The 20,297-nt window shown below is 39.0% G+C and overlaps 1 protein-coding gene across 3 annotated transcripts in view; it reads right to left on the bottom strand.

Moving 5' to 3' along the window:
• Window positions 1-13,741, bottom strand: part of DIAPH3 (diaphanous related formin 3) — a 234,604-nt gene extending 220,863 nt beyond the window's left edge. For 2 of the 3 annotated variants that reach the window (XM_010728753.3, XM_031557836.1), the window contains exons 1-3: window positions 13,620-13,741; window positions 13,357-13,497; window positions 3,668-3,700 (exon numbers count right to left, since the gene is read on the bottom strand). In XM_010728753.3, the coding sequence (XP_010727055.1) occupies window positions 3,668-3,700; window positions 13,357-13,488 (165 nt within the window). In that variant the 5' untranslated portion in view covers window positions 13,489-13,497; window positions 13,620-13,741. The remainder of the gene's footprint in view (window positions 1-3,667; window positions 3,701-13,356; window positions 13,498-13,619) is intronic. The other variant, XM_010728755.3, reaches the window with a different exon arrangement.
• Window positions 13,742-20,297: the final 6,556 nt, after the last annotated feature.

The raw sequence follows: 20,297 nt of genomic DNA, 5'->3' as shown, positions 1-20,297 counted from the left end.
TTTGAGAATGTTCTGGGAACCAACAAATCAAGAGGAATCAACTGGCATGGCTGGTCTTATTTACAGTCAAAGAGGGATAAAGCAGGGAACTACAGAAGTGATTTAATAGCAGAAGTTACCTACATCAAGGACAGAGCAGTACATCAGCTGAGACTTGGCTTCCTACTACCTATCTTAGATAAGCTCAAAGAAATGAATGCACAAAGAAGGGAATAATAAAACTGAACTGTAAACTCATAACACAAGCAGATACAGAGTTTTTCAATAGAAATTTAATGATATGCCTTTAAAGCATTTACGGTGAGTTTAGCAATGCAGAGTTCCAATCTTTATGAACATGGGAATACTAGAAACACCCACAGACTCTCAAGACACAGAGCACTTAAAAGATTTATTGTTTAAAGAAGCTGGAATTGTTCCACAAAAATATTGGTTGTGCATTTCTTCTACAGTTCACAGTTGATATAGCGTGACTGTTCCCTCAGGTAAAATTGCCACAGATCTATGGAAACAGCACCTACAGGCATTTCTGTAAAAATAAGTGAATAATCTTGACTATGATATTGTTTCCTCAGTTCAAGACCGAAAGTTACTCCAAATTGATGCTGGAAGATACGGAAGAAGGAAGGGGGGAAAAAAAAAAAATAAAACCACACCACAAAACTCTTCAAGCAGAAAGAAATCCCCCACCTTCACGCTGAATTCAGTGAAGGATGTGGGAAACCCCTCAGTCTGTTAGACTCCCTTCCCAGACTGAAGTTGTTAAATCCAAACAGGTAGTGGAAGATTGAGCATAACTCCAGAGAAAATGAATAGAAAATAGGAAGCATTTTTAGAAAAATTTTCAGCATACTGGACTCTGAATGTTGGTATCAGTGCAACTTGACTAACAACATATACAAATACTAGATTCAAAAGGTAAGACTATGAATTAATTTTTGACTTTGCTTACAAAGAGAATCTCCTAATGCCATATCTGGAGCAAGAGCTTAAGTGCAATGCCTTGTAAGTCTCCAGAATTAAAGTTAACACACATACCTTCCATCTATCTCATCAGAAAGATTTTAATCTAAAAAATGATGCTAAACACACTTAAAAAATTGGACGTAATCCAACATCTCATCACTGGCTGTGCACACAAAATAAATTTTGTAATAAATACACACAGTTGGAGCATAACCTGCACTTCTTTATATCCTCTGTTTAAGCTATTTACTGCAGTGATTGGACCTTAGTATCTTGGGAGGCAGAGAGAGAGGAACAAAAAATAAAAAAAAAAAGAAAAGCAGTTGTACTAGATTAGAAAGTACCAAATGGGAGAATGAGGTAGGTTTAGGTGAAAAAGCCCAGCTACCTGAAATGTGTTGTTTGTTCACTAGTAGCACATTACGAAGAAACTTGATTAAAAATTGTTCTGTTTTAGCTTAATCTGCATTATGAGAAGTACTGAACAGTCTTCCTCTCCCATTCTCATGGAGAAATGCAAGCATGGATCATCAAGGACAGATAATCACTAAACACAATCTACTAGAAAAGACCTGCCATGAAACATGCAGCTGTAAAATCTTCATTTCTTGTTTGATGGGGGTAACAACCAAGCACTGTGCAAAGCTTCTGTTTCTCTTGGTACCATTTACATTCTCTCTTATAGGACAAGTACTTGCCAATTTTCAAGATCTCGTATTTTTGACTGCCCCCCACTTACTACACCTGCAGAAAACACAGTTTCACATAAGGAAAGTCTGCTACAATAGAATAGCTCAGTCTTCCAAACATTCTGCCAGTCATTTTGATCACAGAAGCCAGCAGTTCAGTCATGGAATTTTGCTGTAACACCCTAACACAAACTCATGGTGAAAAACTAGCCTAACAATAGCAACATGAGAAGGAAAAACAGAAAATTAGACAATTCCTATGACTTCATTTGAAATAATTAATACTGAAGGAGGAACAAACAGGAAACAAAGGGTTCTGTCAATTTATTTCCATGTATTTGAAAGTAAAAGCAAGACATTAATTTTCTTTACCAGCAAAAATATTTCACGTGACAATAGAGAATTTATTTCTAACGACATTGAGTCAAAGACATCTTCACATTTTCCTCCTTGAAGCTCTCAGAAGATAAAAAAGAAAGTGTATTCTTTCTTCAACAATCAAATAGCTCTCCAAGATTAACATCTTGCTAAATGAGAAGTTCCACTAGTAACAGTAGAGCTTAGTAAGAGTAAGGCTTAAATAAAACAAGATGCACGGAATAATCCGTTTGGATTCCCAAAGTCCCATTGGATGACTTCTTTTTCCTGATACATTCATCTCCCAGAGATGGTTCTACCTTTTTATTTTTTGGAAACCAAAGCATTTAACTAACGGCAGAATATTAGAAGTCACAGAATTTATTCCTGTCCACAGTCAAGACCTGGATGTGTAGAACATATTTCACTCTGAATCTTGTTTCTCTGCATACTACAAATTACAAAGCTTTTCTCATCTATACAGCAAATTTTGGTATACGCTTTTTTCCCTACATATACAAGCAGTTCTATTTAAAAAGAACTATATAAAAGCCTGTTAATGTGCACAATTCTTAAAAAAAAAAAAACTGAGCATTACAAATAATTTACTGGAATATGCAGCCCTCAAATTATTTGTTCCACAGTGATCTTGCAAATAGATACTTTGTCAGATAGCTAGCTACTTGCTGTTCTTTTACAGAAGATTCTTGCTCTAAATGAAGAAGCTAGAAGGAACACACATTCCGAAAAATATCATGGTTTAGGACTTAATGGGGATATGTCAGTATAACCAGACAATTCATCAGCAATGAATAACACAAAACAATTCAGATACTAAAAGCAGCCTGAGTTAAGGATCTCCAAATACTTCTAACTTGCACTGTTTCTCAGTTCAAGTGCATTGCATGCTGTCCAGAATAAAACTTTCTATGTTTGTCCTCCAGCATAAAACTCTCTACATTTAAGCTCTCAGTTATGCACAGAAGTATTTCAGCAGAAACACACTGTAGCAAAAAATAAATACTGAAGTCGTAACAACTGATTTTTAAGTGCCTAATGAACATTTTAGTTTTTATATAAATTCCAAGACTTCCCAGAATTATTTACATTCAGAAAAACTACTCTAACCAACAAAACAATACTAGGAACAACAAAACAAGTGTATTTTAATTGCAAAGAAAAGAAGATCTGCATTGTGATAATCTCTTCTGCTGTTGAAGACAGACGAAGTTTTTAGAAACATACCATTAGTATGATACTGATAATACCTGACATTGGTTGAAGCAAGCATTAATGACTTTACAAGCAATTGTTAGTTTATTAAACACTGGATTTTAAGCTAGCTATACAGACCAATGAACTTTATTATTAAATATGCAATCACAGATATCTTAACTGTATCATACATCAGCAGGCACAATTACTTGTCAAATTCACTCAGGCATGATTTAGCCATGAACACATTTCAAAGCCATGCAAAGATTTTTCACTACTTGAGCAGAGTATGTTATAGATAACCAACAGTTTAGTAAGACTTTACCAATTAACTATGTTAGTTTCCAAGATGGTTTCTGTAGCAAAAAGGTCATTTATACTGTTAGCAATGAGGTTATTAGCTTAGCAAAGCCAAAGCAAAACATTTTAAGTTGTCTTACCACATCATCTGTCAATGTCTTGATATTTAAATGCTGTAAATTAAACAGGAAACCAGACATGTCATGATTATGTAGTCAAAAAAACAAAACAATAACAAAAAATCAACATCAGCTATAATCACTTATTCAAACGATGCCACATCATCAGTACTGAATTATAATAATTCCTTTGCAAGCTGCATTTTGTTGGTTTACATTGCACAGCAAGTTTTCAAAGGAATACAGTACAGATCCTCCCCAAAAAAATCTGTAATCTGATCATTAGAAAGTATAATTCCATGCAGAAGAATATAGACAAACATAGCTTGAAACTAGTTGCGCTTTATTATGATTATAGCTAAATATACTACAGCAGAAGACCTGCCCACAATGAATCTGAAAATCCATAATCCATCTGAAAACGGCTCTGGGGACACCACGAGAAGACACAGCCAAGAGATTTTGAATTCAGCAGTTCCTCAGTAGCCTAAAGCTCTGACTGCCAAGCTGCAGCACACAGTCAGTCAAGACCATTGACTGCTCTCAAGCAATGCCTGTGTGGGAAGCAGAACATTAAACTACGAGCAGAAACTCACTCTGTTTCTTAGTAGTAACATTCAACTGCTCATGATCACTCGTTGTATAAAATAAAAGCTCCTGAAATCTTCTGCACTCCACTGCATATTGGCATATACAGCAAGTGCTAAGAGCAGAGTTTCTGCACAAAACCTAAGAGGAGTACTGAAGAATACAGATGACCGATATATCTGTGCTGCAGGGATCCAATGCACTGTTTCATATGACAAAGCTTGGCAAAGAAACAGGAAGAACATAAAGTCACATATTTGGTGAGACTGATTCTTTCCCTTTTGCTAGGTTTCTCACTGTCAAGCATACAAAGTTTGGCACAAGCTACAGCAACTGTCAGTGGCTGTATCTAGATTATTTAATTAGATTTAAATTAGATTTAAAACTCTTATATTTGGTCATCACCAAAATTGGTACAGGTTGCCCAGAAAGGTGCTGGATACCCCATTCTTGGAGGCATTCAAGGTCACATTGGATCAGCCTCTGAGCAACCTGACCGAGCTGTAGATTCCCCTGTTCACTGCAGGGAAGTTGGGCAAGATGACCCTTACAAGGTCATCGCAACTCGATTCTATGATCATTCCCTATAACATCTTTGCTTTCTCTTCCCTCAGTACAGAAGAACATTTTGTGTTATGACAAGTATTATCCTGCGATACCTCTATCCTCAGTATTATCAAGAAACTGAGGAAGAAATATGTGATGAACAGCTATGAAGTTAAAAAGTAAATGAAGTATGAGAAAACAATTACTGCTCAGTGACATAATATAAGTTCTAACATCAATAATAAAACAAAAAAAAGAAATGGAGCTATGTGAGTACGGACAATCCTACTCTGTTACAACAGATGGGAATTCACAATGATAGGACAAGGGGCAATGGGTGCAAGCTAGAACATAGGAGGTTCCACATAAATGTGAGAAAAAACTTAACATAAGGGTAACAGAACTCTGGAACAGGCTGCCCAGAGAGGTTGGGTGGTCTTCTTCTGGAGACATTCAAAATCTGTCTGGATATGTTCCTGTGTGATCTGATCTAGGTGCTCCTGCTCCAGCAGGGGGATTGGACTAGATGATCTTTTGAGGTCCCTTCCAATCTCTGACATTCTGTGATTCTGTGATAATAAAACATTAAGAATAATAAATGGGAAAACACTTCCATGTAGTCAGCAGACTGAAGATATGTACCCCAGATTTCCTGCTGCAGAAATAGATCAGACCTCTGTCATGTACTATGCTATGTAGTGTTTTATATCTCCTTTTCATTTTCCAAAATAGCTACAGAGACAACCTGAATACTAATTTCTGCCAATTAAAGAGCTCCTGACTTAACATTTAGAAAATTGTTGATGTCTCTGTCTTTCAGCAGTTAAAACCGCAGGAGAAAACACTATCATGTGGTCTTACAATGGAACTGCGTAGCAAAGATCACAAGTATTTATTCATGTTTCATACACTCAACTAAGCCTCACTGAGGAATCTGCTTAGAATGAAAGTCTATTTTGCATTACATGTTTTGTGGTGGAATTTTGAGACTCAAGTCAAATTCTACACACTGGCAGAGAACACAGTAGCAGGTTCGGTTCCACTGAGAAGCACAGGTAGACAGTGATAGGACAAGGGGGATTTGCTTCAAAGTAAAAGAAGGGAGATGTAAATTCGATGTTTGAAAGAAATATTTTAGAGAGTGGGGAGGTGCTGAAAAAGGCTATCCAGAGAAATCCTGGATGCATTCAATGCCAGGTTGGATGGGGCCCTGGGCAACCCAGCCCACGGCAGGGAGTTTGGAACTCAATAATCTTTCAGGTCCTTTCTAATCTAAGCCATTCTATGATTTACAGAATTACATTGTGAAATTTAGCAACGGAATTTACTGTTAGAAAGGCTGAAAGTTCCCTATGCTATACATTAGGACATCTCATAACTCAGTTCAGGTGGCTCATTAGTGAAAAGAAGGCTGGCTGTGCAGCCAATTAAAGACACCCTAATGGTATAAGAAACTCAGTACAACTGTGAATTTTCTAAGCCTTCAGCTTATTGACTACTACTACAAGAGCAGAAAATTGAAAATTTTCTGTGTAGGAGCTTATGCAAACAATGTTGTCTGGTCTTATTTCAAAAGAGGGCTAGAAGAAAGCAACTCTACTTAAATAGCACTAATCTATCAATTTTGTTAGAAAGCAGGAGAAACCCGATAGAAACTACAACCTAGCAATGTTCAGTTCCTTCAGCATTCTAATATCAAAGCACTGTACGACTTGCAGTAAGACATTTCAAAATATGTGTTCTGAGAATTTTATAGCAAAAAAAACTTCCTCAAGATACCGATTAGAACATGGCAACTCTTTTCCTCTCCCTCACGAAATCATCCTCCTCTGGAAAGGTAAAGTCAGTTGCCAATTTCCATTGTCTTCGGTAGCATCCAAGCATACAGAAATGTGGAAAATAGCACTGACTCACCAAAATCTTCTAAGACTAGATGTTAAGTTGGTCTCTTTCAATGGCATAAAGAGCAATGTCATGATTTAAGAACAGGAGTATATGTTCATTCTTGCCAGGACAAACAAAGTTATAATAACGGGTAAAAAATAAATAGATCATGCTTAAGTAGAGTGTGGAGTGTTTTATTACAAGCCTAAGTTTTTATTTTCAGGCCTGGATATGTAAGTTGACAGAAGTAAGACAGTCTGCTCATGTGAGCAGGTTGTCTTAAGTACAGGCCTGCAAGTAAACAAAACTGGGTTAAGTAGTGTTCAAGTAGTAGCTACAGTTACTGCTAAGAACATTATACAAGCTTACAGAATATTACCTTGCAGTGGATGAAAATACTGATATGCTACTCTATGCCTTCCATGAACTACTCTAGAATAGTAAAATAATTTCTTCTGACAACACAGGAGCTACATACAAATATTTCTCGAGTTTATTAATGGATTAAAGAGATACATATAATATTGCTAATCTTGTTTTATGTCAACATCCTATTTTGCAGTCAAAGAAAAACAGAAACATCAAGAGATTAAAGAGCTACAGTATTTGGAAAGTCCAGATTTATGTGGATTTAGCATGCTTAGAAAGTCAAGATTTACTGGGATCAGTAGCACTTACAGCTGGAAAAGCAAAAGTATCACCATTACTTAGTCTTCAGCTACATAAACACCTAATATAACTTATTTTTTAGTCTGGGACAGGGAGAAGGAGGTGATTTTACTTAGAAATTGAGCTGGCGGCACTTCATCCAAAGCTAACTCAGAATTAAAAAGAATATAGATTTAATATTTTTGAAGAAAGCAATTTGACATGGAATTACTCCTTACTTACCCTTACTCCTTACCCTCAGGCATACTGACGAATAACTGGTTTAATTAGACAAAGGATACATACATACCTTCAGTGTATGGTACAGTGTACTTATAAGTTGTCAGAAGGCCCGATCTCAAGAACATCAAAGACAATGAAAGCCTTAGACAGAAACTGAACTCAAGGGTACAATAGGGCACAACAGACAACATTCACAACACATGCACAGCTAGGCAGAAGTTTACTTTCAGAGCAGAAGAATGATCATGTCTTATACAAATGAGAGTTGCCATGTGTGATACTTTTGGACCATAGTGACAGGGAAAGTAAGCCAATACTACTCGGCTTCCTGTATGCTCACAGTAAAGAATCTTATTAGTATGCGGAAGACTCTTTATACAAACAGTTTTGTAGCACACACTGAAGGTGAATTTGCAAGACAAGGTTTAACAAATTGAGTCACTGCTTTTTATAATTACTCCAGGCAACTCTGAGTTGACGCAGTGAAATGAAGCAAAGAAATGAGAAACACCAACACTACAGCTCAATGTATGCTGCAAAGGATGAAGAACATCCTAAAGCAGTGTAAGATATACTCTGTAATATTCAAATGTTCTCTACCAAAGGCAACTTCTAGCTTTTCTTGTGGTGCTCTTTTCATCATTATGTAAGCACAGAGTAACATCACTCATCTTCCTGAATCAAAACAACTTGTTTAAAAAACAGTACATTTTTACTTGAATTCAGATTATACCTGGCATGGATGGACAATGTTAACATGCTAGACAGGCAGAAGCCCTACTTGTTCATCATAAATGGAAATAGAAGACAAATAAGCACCCAACCATACACTGCTGCCAGTATAAGAGGAGTTCAAGCCATTCAAAGTAGCAGAAACTCAGGCAGCTAAACACGCATGCATGCCATCACACTGAAGTTCTTAAATAATTTATATTTATAAAAGAAAAAGGAAAAAAAGAAAAAACACTTCCCACATCTGAGTATTCAAATCCTTTTTCAATCTTTGTATTTGCTTCCTTACAGTAAGAGGGAAAAGGAAAATAAGGATCACAGAAAAAAAAAAAAAACACTGCATATGCACAGCTTGATACATAAAGAATAGCTTATAGACTATGTAAGAAAAAAATAAATACAGGAGAATTTAAACAAGATACCATGAGTTTTAAGAGAACTGGCTGATTTAAGACTGGAAGCTGAAATTACCAAGACTGATGATGTACATATAATCACACAAATCTACCCATACCTTCTTAAATTAGAAAGTGAGAAAGAACTCCAATACTGCCATTGATTCTATCACTGGAAAGATTCAACACAAGCTGTTTTTTCCCCAAAGACGATTATCCAGTAGAATCACAACTAGAAGATTGAAGAAAGGATTGCAAAGAAACCTGTAGACTCAGTTACAGCAATGCGAATTGGATTGTTACAGTGGATGTTATTACTTTAAGACTCTCTTTGATACAATATTCCCTAAGTAATTTTACTATCTCAATCTGTAAACGCACTTTAAAAATTTCAGCATAGCCCGACAGCATCTCCTGTTTTTAATTTCCAGTACACTACTTCAGCATTTATTTAACGACTTCTTTTTTTTCTTTTTTTTCTTTTTTTTAAATACGTGTGTATACTCTCTCTGTTGCTTGGAAAGCAGTTTGAAAAGCAATTAGGGGCAAAATTATCTTAACATGACAGTTTCTACGCAGCGATATTGTTTAGACATTGATGAGTTAAACTTAAAATTGGTGCTTACAGGTAAGATTATATAACAAAGTGCCAGAACACAGCACTAAAATTTAGTATCATAACCCACGGTGTTAATTCATGCCAACAAAAATAACAGCATGAGGAATTTACAGTTTTACAGAGCAGCAATAAAGAGTTTTAGGTAACATCTGTTCAGCAATCATTTCTTTAAAAGACTAATTTAGATTCAAGGTCTTACACTGCAGTATAACTGCAGCAATAATTCAGTCACTTCATAATTAAAGATATTGACACAGATTGGTCTTACCTTTCTCCTCTATGCCATTCAAACAGAAATGCTTTTGCTTTTAACTACATCTTTCTTTGATTTATAAACACTATTAAATGCAAGTGTTAATTTACCTATGTTAAACAGATTGCTGCAAACAAGAAAGTCTTCCTGACTCATATAAATTTCATAGAGAAAAATATAACCTGAAAGTCACTGAAGATTGTATTAATTTTAGTGTATCATTGACCAAACGCTTCTAAATCAGCTATACATCCAGTTGACATTCTGAGGTCTAGCACCTACAAGACGTAGCCCCAGTAAAGAGCAATTAGAAGTAGTTCAAGTAATCTAGCAATCATTCATACAATTTCTAAACATTTCTAAGAAAATATATATATACATACACACACATACACCAAGTAAAAGGAACACCCTCCTTCCTCAGTGGAAGAAGATCCTGCTCAGACAATATACAGCTAGGTTGAACCTCTGCCACCCTTTATTTCATTTCTGCTTTTTACCAAACTCTAACCACTCAAAGATGAACACAAGGGCTTTCAACAAAACTAAGCCACCACAGTATCACAGAACACATTATCCTTCCACGAATTCCACTGTTCCAAACCCTTAGACCTTCTGAACAAAACCAAACTGTTAAGTGCTTCAGAACTAATCATCATGCCATAAATTTTTGTTTGTTTGTTTGTTTTAAATAATTCTGTGAAAGAATAGAGAGAGCTAGGAACTACAACTTAAATTCATTCTTCCGTGAAGCTAGTTTATTCAGGACAGCAGTACTCCAGGAAGACATTTAATTGGAATTAACAACTATTTAGCCCAAAGCCTCTTTCTCCCTCATCTAAATGAAGTGGTAAAAATCAAGAGATTGTTCTCCTGCTAAATAAGGAGTTCTTTTGGAGAAAAGAAAAAAAAACTGCATGTTAACAATGTCAATTTTGTTAACCAGCAATCCAATTTCACCTGAAGGTCTGTCAAGGAATCAAATTCTTTTCCAGACCAGCCTAACTACTGTTGATTTGGTAACTCTCAAGTGACAGATCAATACGTTACATTGATTGGAACAGTCCAACTTGGAATTTATCTTGAAGCCTTTTGTCCTAAGGAAAATTAGACTAATCCAATCTGGATGACTTGAGTTTGTTGAATCTAATAGTCAATTTTAACCACATTTGATAAATGCATATTAGATAAGAAACATAACTCAGGTTACATGAAGAAGTATGGCATGACAAGTATCCCAAACATATACAGCCTGTATTTATGACTCGATTACAGATAATTCAAAGGAGTAAGGAGAAGTTCAACGTACTCTGACACAAAGTAATCTAACAAATGAAAGAAGATGTATTACAGGAGAAATCAGATATGAACAAATCAATACACATACAACATCTCGCACACCATTCACTCCTCTCTCTAAGAAAAGTCTCTTAAGAAGACAGGAGGTAGAGGAGGAAGGAGAATATACCAATTTTAGTTTTAATAACAGATAAATATTCTGCATTGCAACATCTTAGAGCAGAAATTGACGATATGACAAAAAGAAACGCATTTCTCCCAGTACCTTTCAAGGAAACCACTACAAATCAGAGATGTTGGTTAAGGCCTACAATCATTGAAATAACAGATATTCACAACTTGTACTGATTTGTATCTTTCTTCAGCAGAAAATTATTACCCGAGACAAACCAGGGATTAGAGGAAACAGCCCAATGGTTATAGAAGCTGTAGCAACTCTTCAGATTTTGGGGCATTGCTACCCCATAGAAACTGTTAATTCCCACAGATGAGATTTGTAAACCATACTTTTCAGCAGTTTACACAGAGATAGAGACAAAAACTAATACTCTGCTTAAGGAATATCAACTCTTCTTAAGGTCTCCCAGTGAGCTAATGGCATACCTAAAAGACAGGCCACATTAGAAAGAACTGTCACGTATCACCATCCCAAGGCAACATCTTTGCTTTAAGAGTACTTATAAAGATGAAATACAAGACTGTTGTCTCAGGTCAAACACTTCTGAAAGTGACAAAGCATTCTCGTGAATTAAGAATATTCTCAGTCACTCTTGCTTAAAAAAATTTCAGAAACTGGGAGAGAAAAAAAAAAAGCCATACTGTCATGATGATCACATACTCTACAAAGCTAAGTAAAACACCCAAATCCAGCCTCCTTGGCTTTGTGTGTTTGGGTCAAAGTAAAATCAATACTATAGTCCTAAGAAGCCAGTGAGCTGATGCCCACACCTGCACACGCCTAGACTTCACAGGCAGACACAACAAACAAGCTCATCTGCACCAAAAAGAAGGCATCTCTTTTCTACAAATCCCGAGTTTGTTTCAGTAACAAATTCTCAAGGGCCTTGTTATATCTGACAGTTACATTCCCTAAAAAATGTTTGTATTTCTATTGAGGGGAACACTGAAACTGATGGCAACACCCTGATTTCCCTCCCCAGATGTGTGTAAACAAAAATAGAAATGATGGTAATATGCAATTTGCCTAAGACCTTAATAGTTAAAGTATAGCCAAGAAATAAAAGATTTTGAACTCAGTGCTGTTGTCAGCCTTAATCATACACAAATCTGCCTCTTGCTTCCTGCAGGAATAAACCAGTCACCAAGTCATATACCAACAGTACTGCAACTGAGCAGACTATATAGGTTTTCACTCAAAGACGCTAGGCTAAAGAATGTTTTCTGACACAGCTCTGTATTTATCTATGACCAGCTCTTGGCCCACAGTTTCATACACACACATTCTAAAGAGCATAGTACACATCTGCTCTGCATGTGGTGGGTATCTGCAGAATGTGTATTTGTTCAGCTTTGATATTTGAATAACTCAGCGTGTCCAAAGAAAAAAAATGGCTATTCTTAGGTACTTTTTAGCTAGGGCACATCTTACATACATATAATTTTGTAGGCACCTATTTGCTGTTTTCAGTTTTCCAATTGATGAGTTTGCTAGCCAAACCTTTAATAAAGCAGGGCTAGGGAGAGCTGCATCCTTTAAACTACTACGTTACCCTATTACTACACCATTCTATTAGAAAGCGTCCAAAGAAGGGCTTCAAAGATTGTGAAGGATCTAAAAGGGAAGACATATGATGAGCAGCTGAAGTCTCTTGGTTTGTTCAGCCCAGAGAAGAGGAGACTGAGAGACTTCATTGCGGCCTATGGGGCCGAGAGGAGCAGAGGGGCAGAACTGATATTTGCTCTCTAGCAACATTAACAGTGTCACAGAAGTCCATCGTGAGAGGATCAGACTGGATAACTGGAAAAGGTTCTTCACCAGAGGGTGGTCAGGCATGAAACAGGCTCCTCAGGGTAGCAGCCAAAGAATTGAACCTGTTGCAAGTTCAAAAACCATTTGGACAACTCTCTCAGACGTATGGTCTGATTTCCAGGTCACCCCGTGTGGAGCCAGGACTTGGACTGAATATTCCCTTCCAACTCAGGATGCTCTATGAAATTCAGAGTCCATTTTTCACTAAACGGTTTATGTGATCAAAACAAAGCCCAAACATCTAGCTCTAGTGGAAGCGGCATCATTTACGGGTGAAGAGCCGTTCTGTTAACACCCCTACAGCTGTCACACAGTGATTCAGAAAACTTCTTCATAAAGAGCAGAGACCTGAAAGCACACGAGGCAAGAGGGAGCCGGGCCCTCTGAGGACAGCAGCACAGAAGCAAGCTGGGGCGGGCGGGCCCTGGAACCCTCAGAGAGGCTCCCGGGCGCACACTCAGGCAGGCCTCCGCCTATGCCACGGGCAGGGCCGTAGGACGGATCCGTACTTACGAATTTAGGCTTCCTGCCGTCCGCGGCCTCCTCAGATCCGCCGGCTGCCGGCGGGCCCTTCCTGCGGATCCCCTTGTTCTCCCTCCCGCCGCGACCCGGTGGCGAGCGCGGCCGCGGCCGCCGCGACTCCATGGCCGTGCCCTGAAGAGGCGAAAAGGAGACAGCCGGGGGCTGCGATTAGAGCGGCTTAGCTGAACTGGGCCGGCAGGGCGCCGCGGGGGAGAAGGAGGGGGCTCAGGGCTAAAGCCAGGCAGAGGATTTACAGCCAGCAGCCTTTAATCCAAGTAGCGATGGCCGCCGTCCGGACTGCACCGCAGAAGCAGCCCCACGCCACACACGGACCGGGGGCAGCACAAAACGCGCTCCAAACGGCCGCACCCCAACGTTCAGCGCCCAGGAATGCACCGCCGTCCGAATCGTCCCGCCACTGCCGGTCCTGCCCCCCACCCCTCCACGACAGCCAATCCACGGCGGCAGAAGGAAATTGTCGCTTCCTGGTTGGATGGCCTTCTGCCAATCGCCGCTGAATCAGCTGTTCTCCCGGAGAGAAGGCGCTCTCACCGCTCACTCCTCGCACTACGCGTCCCAGAGAGCACTGCGGCCCACCCCCGCGCGGGGAGACGGCGCACTCCGCACGGCGGGAGCTGTAGTCCCGCACATCCTGGGGGGAGGGGTGCCCCTGGGGGCGGGTTCTGTGACTTCGTTTGGAGCTGTGGTTCAGTGTTCCTTGCCCTCCTCGACAGCTGTTGTTATTTTGTTTAATTTTGGCCCCAGGAAGTTTCATACTGCCACGTAATTCGAAGCTTATGGCGGCATGCCCTGACAGGGCGGTTCCCTTACTGGTTGAACTGTGTGTGTGCAGATAAGTGTCCAGAGAAGGAGACTCCACAACCTCTCTGGGCAGCCTGTTCCAGTGCTCTATTAGTTTTACAATCATTATTTCATTGCTGCATGCCACTGAAGAGTCTGCCCCCATCTGCTTGAGTCCCACCCTTTCATAGAATCATATCATAGAATGGCCTGCGTCGAAAAGGAGCACAATGATCATCTAGTTTCAATCCCCCTGCGATGTGCAGGGTTGCCAACCACTACACCAGGCTGCCCAGAGCTACATCCAGCCTGGCCTTGAAATCTTTCAGGGATGGGGCATCCACAATCTCCTTGGGCAACTTGTTCCAGTGTGTCAACACCTTCTTTGTGAAAAACTTCCTCCTAATATCTAACCTAAACCTCCCCTGTCTCAGTTTAAGACCATTCCCCCTTGTCCTCTCACTATCCACCCTCGTAAACAGCCATAAACAGTTGTACCCTTTAGATATTTATAAACACTTACGAGATCCCCTTTCTCTTTTCCTGGCTGAACAGACCCAGGTCTCTCAGCCTTTCTTTATTGCTCAGTGTTGGGTATCATTAAGAAAAAAAGATAACACTCAGCATTCATATCAGAGTATTTGCCAAAATAGCACAAGTTTCTTTTTTCTTCAGTAAGAAAGAAACTGATATTGTTTTTGAAATGTAGTTGTGTCTTGAAGATAGCAAAAATAAGATGTCTCCCCGAAACTAGATGACCTCCTGAGGTACCTTCCATCCCCTACAGTTCTGTGATTTTGTGATTATATTCACTGTTTCAAAATAATTTGAATGCCTTCCATTAGAATGCAGTGACATAGGATAGTTATCAATCCCTCAGCATCGCCCAAACAGATGCAACCCATCACACTTGCAGCTTGTAATGCCTGCAGTGATGTGGAGTTCCAGTAAAACACGTTAGCATTTAGCCCTAAATCAGACCTTTGGAGGGCTGGGACCCAACGCTAGGGAGCTGTAGGGCTAGAATTATTTGAATACATTAAACTGTTTGTTCTTTGGCACATTTCTGTAGATCTTTTGTAAATTTATATTGGAATTCTTTGTGGAAAGTGTAATTAGCATGACACTGTTTAATGTCATGGTTAATGATTTCCTGGAACATTTGATTAGAAAATTAATCAGTCTATGTATGCATATGATAAAGCTGTTTAAATGGACCTCCTAATTGCACTGTGGTAGAACACAATGCCTTGTGCCAATATATCACTTTCAAAGTACTGTATTGCGATAATAGGGAAACACTAAAGAGAATAATTTATTAGACAATTTTCTAAGCCAAAAATAAATGTTAGTACTTTTGATCAATTATTATTATCTTTTACATTACCTCTCTTGTGCTTCTTAGGTGCTTAGCAGCATAGTTGGTCAAGATTAATAATAACAAAGTAGTAGGTGTGAGAAAGAATAAGTAACAGGGGCTCTAGCATCTCCCCTGTGAGGACAGGCTGAGAGAGCTGGGGCTGTTGAGCCTGGAGAAGGATGGGGAAGGATGCTTTATCACAGTCTATTGTGACAGAACAAAGGGAAACGGTTTCAAAGTAAAAGAGGGGAGATTTAGACTGGATAGAAAAAAATGTTTCCCAGAAAGGTGGTTGATAGCCCATTCCTGGAGACATTCAAGTTCAGGTTGGACCAGTCTCTGAGCAACCTGACCTAGCTGTAGGTGTCCCTGTTCATTGCAGGGGAGTTGGACTAGATAACCTTTAAGGGTTCGTTCCAACTTGAACAATACTATGATTCTGCAGTTTTGAAGAGACTATAGTTGGAGTGTGCATACTGGCTGGAACATCCATGTAGCTTGATGATTTTGCTTTATTCTTTTCTCGAATGAGTTTTTCAGTTTTAAAAATGTATGAGACAAAGAAACAGCGTAACTTAAACATAGGGATATTTGCAAAATTTGAATTGATGTATTTAACTAGGTTCTCCCAATTTAACTAGATTCTCCCAATTTTATTCTGTGTCTTTTTTCCTTCAATGTGTCTCAAGTCTTAAACCTACAGAAATGAATATCTTCTTGATATTCATTCTTTCAGGGATGCAATTTTTCAAATAAATCCCTATGTACTGGATTTGCAAGCTGGATTTTGACTGAAATTAGGCAGTTCTCCATATTTATTTAGAGATGCCTAGTTCTTGTCTATACAAAGACAATAAAACTGTAAATTAACTGTTGTTTTTTTTTTATTAGATAATCCTATTAGACTGTCACATAAAAGTTAGAATTTTGTAAGCAATGTTATTGTTCTTATATAGCAATCATACAGTTTCAACAGACTTTGTTAGTAAGGCCACACAAGTGCTCCAACTGGCAGAAACAAGAAGGATGCTAGCTGCAAGTGCCTTTCCAGGATATTTCTTCTTTCTGTCATGAAAAGCACCAAACAGGCTCTCTATCTCAAATCTCTCAAACCTGCATAACTGTTTGTAAATTATACCAATTGACTGTATCTTAAACCTTTCCCCAAATCTTATTCAAACAATTAATAAAGAAGGTACATCAAAAATAAATTATAGAATTGCTAACCTAATAATAAAAAAAAGTAAGTAATAAAAATTAAGTTTGAAAAACACAACCTGCTGTTGTGTCAAATTATCGAATGAATTGATGATGTTTGTTACTTAAGAAACTCTTAACAGGTGCATTTTCATATTGCAGTACAGTCCCTGATAATTTAAGTGTACTACAATGTTATATTATTAAATGTAGCCTATGGATTAGATATTACTCAATTTTCATAGCAAAAATGTGAGAATCTTATTATTCCATTATTAAGATAAATTGAGATAGAAACTCAAATTGTTCATATATTGGATTTATGAAGGAATGTGGCTGCTAACAGGCTTATTGTACTAATAAATGAAAAAATTTACGTTAAATTTCTGAGGAAAATCATGCTCTGCAAATATTAAATAGAATTAAATGAATTTTCAATTGATTAAATAAAGTTTTATAAAAAGAAATTTGCTGTGCTTTTCTCTGTAAAAAAGAGAGCCCAAATTCTTGTGCTTTCTTGGGTATAATTCAATTGTCATTTAATCATAAGTTATGTTATAATCTGTATGTATGTAGCATATATTTATTCAGGAAAATGAAAAATTACAGGTTTACCCTGGAAGATCATTATCACCTAATACTAAACCACATTCCTAAGTATCACATCCACACTTTTCTCTGCCACCTCCCTCAGCAGACTGTTGCAATGTTGATTTGTGAAGAAATTCTTCCCAACACCTGATAGACCTCTGGGACAACTTGCAGCTGTTTCCTCATGTCCATGTAGTTGTATAGCAGAGTATAAAGATGAGAAAGGCATACCTGATATGTCACAGTCCTGTTATTGATTTTATATCAGTCATAACTTTTGGAAATGTCAAACAAAATTTTACATACAATGGATTTATTCACTCTCTTTTCTAGCTAGAATTTAAATAAAGGACTTTCAAGAGTAGTTGTAATCTGAATGTCACCATTATCCTTTTTGAAGCTTTCAAAGTCACCCTGTTAAAGATGAGGGTATAATAAGTAGGAAAGTAGTTTGCTCAATTCATTTATTGTAGATTACACGTTGCTAATAATTTCTCACAAAATATTTTAGGCTAACCTCTCACTCGACTGAGAAAATTTAATGTAGCTCCTATAAGATAGGATAGAAAAAAATCAGTGAATAAGTCCTTTATACAGTTCATCAAATGGATCTTTATGAGGATATTGGAGATGTGATTTGTGGCACTATTTAGGATACATTGCATACTACATTATTATAAAGTTCAGGTTTGTAATTTAATTATGTGCCAAATTATCTTCAGTTCTAACTGCAGAATTGACTGGGCCAAGCCTGACAGTTGATATAAATTAAAGATTTTAAGTGGTCTGAGTGTCGTGGATTGTAGTAAAGGCTATGTTATATAATTTTATACTAACTGTGGGATTTTCAGAGCCACCTAAAGAATTAAATGAATTACCATTACTGTCTATTCTATTGTTATAGTAGTAAATGTTCATTGCAAAATTAGTATGAATTGTTATTTTTTTTTTTTCCCAAAAGAAAATAAATGGGTTTCTAGAGGAGAAAAGGGTGAAGTTGTTCTTTCTGGATTAAGGGTCCACAGTACTGTGATCAAGCATAGAGACATTTCAGGGCATTTACTAAAAACTTTTTAAGGCTTATGTCAGAATGCTGGGGCATACAATTATCTTCCATTATTTCTAGGTAACTCACTGAATTCATCATAGCTTTCCTTTTTCAGTATACTTTCATCATTTTAATGCTTCACTTTTCAAATTTCCAAGTCTGTATTTTATTCTTACATCCCAGGTGTTTATACAGACTGGGTGAAGAATCCCTTGAGAGCAGCCCTGCGGAGAAGAGCTTGGGGGTCCTGGTGGACAAGAAGCTGGACATGAGCCAGCAGTGCGCACTTGCAGCCCAGAAGGCCAACTGTGTTCTAGGCTGCATTAAAAAAGGGGTGGCCAGCAGGGAGAAGGAGGTGATTGTCCCATTCTACTCAGCTCTTGTGAGGCCCCATCTCAAGTACTGCGTCCAGGCCTGGGGCCCCCAGCACAAGAAAGACGCAGAGCAGTTGGAATGAGTCCAGAGGAAGGCCATTAAGATGAGCAGAGGGCTGGAGCATCTCTCCTATGAGGAAAGGTTGAGGGAACTGGGGAGATCTCATTGCGGCCTTCCAGTACTTGAAGAGAGCATATAAACAGAAGGGGGTACATCTGTTTACAAGCATGGATGGTGATAGGACAAGGGGGAATGGTCTTAAACTGAGACAGGGGAGGTTTAGCTTAGATATTAGGATGAAGGTTTTCAAACGGGGGGTGGGGGGGTGACACACTGGAATAGGTTGCCCAAGAAGGTTGTGGATGCTCCATCCCTGGAGGCATTCAAGGCCAGGCAGGATGTAGATCTAGGCAGCCTGGTTTAGTGGGTGGCGACCCTGCACATAGCAGAGGGATTGAAATTAGATGATCATTGTGCTCCTTTTTGCCATTCTATGATTCTATGATGTGATAATTCAGGTTACTTTCTACAAGGATATGATATGATGCTGCAGAGACTAGCTTCAAAGCAGGTAAGACTGCACTGGTCAAGGGATCCAGAGTGAAAAAGGACAACAAAAAAGCTCTTTTTAAGGCTTTTTTGAAGCCAGCAACAGTGATGTACTTGTGCTGGGGGACTGGCAGCTTGTAGGTGGGCTGCTGAGAGGGCAGGGGTGCAGCTGGAATATTAGCAGCACAGTTTAAACACCCTACAAACATTTCATCACTTGCCCTTGGCACCTGGTGATATGCTTTAAATAATCTTGGGGAGAGCACAGCAGGTGAGTAACCATTGTTGCTGCCCACTGAGAACAGGGAGATTCAGTGAGTGAGCACAGCCCATACTGCCATACGGTGCTGCAGTTGTGGGTGTGGGAGGTGGGTCAAGCGGTGAGATGTGTAAGTATTGCCCCTAGTCGCTCAGGATATCGTCTCTCCTCTTGGCAGTCTCTGAGACCACAGGCTTAAACATGGTCTCCAACAGGCAGCGGGCTTATTCCAAGAAGATTGTGGCAACCCAGATGGAGGACCTGCCCAGAAATGTAGCTGTTCAGGTCTCTGGCTACAGGAAGTGCCTGAGCCTGCTACTGTCCAGGCAGGGTGGCAGGGATGCTACCTGTGTGAGGTGTGAGCAGGTGGATGAGCTGCTCAGCCTGGTGGTGGAGCTCAAGGAGGAGGTGCTGAGACTAAGGACCATCAGGGAGTGTGAGGGGAAGATTTACTGGAGGAGTGACTCACTGGCATGCCAGAGGGAAGTGTGCCAGGGAGATACCCCCAGAAAAGTGGTGGACCCCCTGCCCTGACGAGGAAGGTTGGAAGAGAATCCTGACTCAGCATCATGGGAGCCCCCCCTCCCTGCCTAGCGCGCTTCCCCAGCTCCCACTAAGAAATAGGTTTGAGTTGAGAGAAAGAGAGAAAGAGGGAAAGAAAGAAAGAGGGAAAGTAAGAAAGAGGGAGAGAAAGAGAGAAAGAGGGAAAGAAAGAGGGAGAGAAAGAGAGAAAGAGAGAAAGAAAGAAAGAG

This window comes from Meleagris gallopavo, chromosome 1 (assembly GCF_000146605.3).
Source record: "Meleagris gallopavo isolate NT-WF06-2002-E0010 breed Aviagen turkey brand Nicholas breeding stock chromosome 1, Turkey_5.1, whole genome shotgun sequence".
Taxonomy (NCBI): domain Eukaryota; kingdom Metazoa; phylum Chordata; class Aves; order Galliformes; family Phasianidae; genus Meleagris; species Meleagris gallopavo.
Note: the sequence above shows the minus strand (reverse complement) of the source record. Positions and strands in the feature narration are given on the sequence as shown.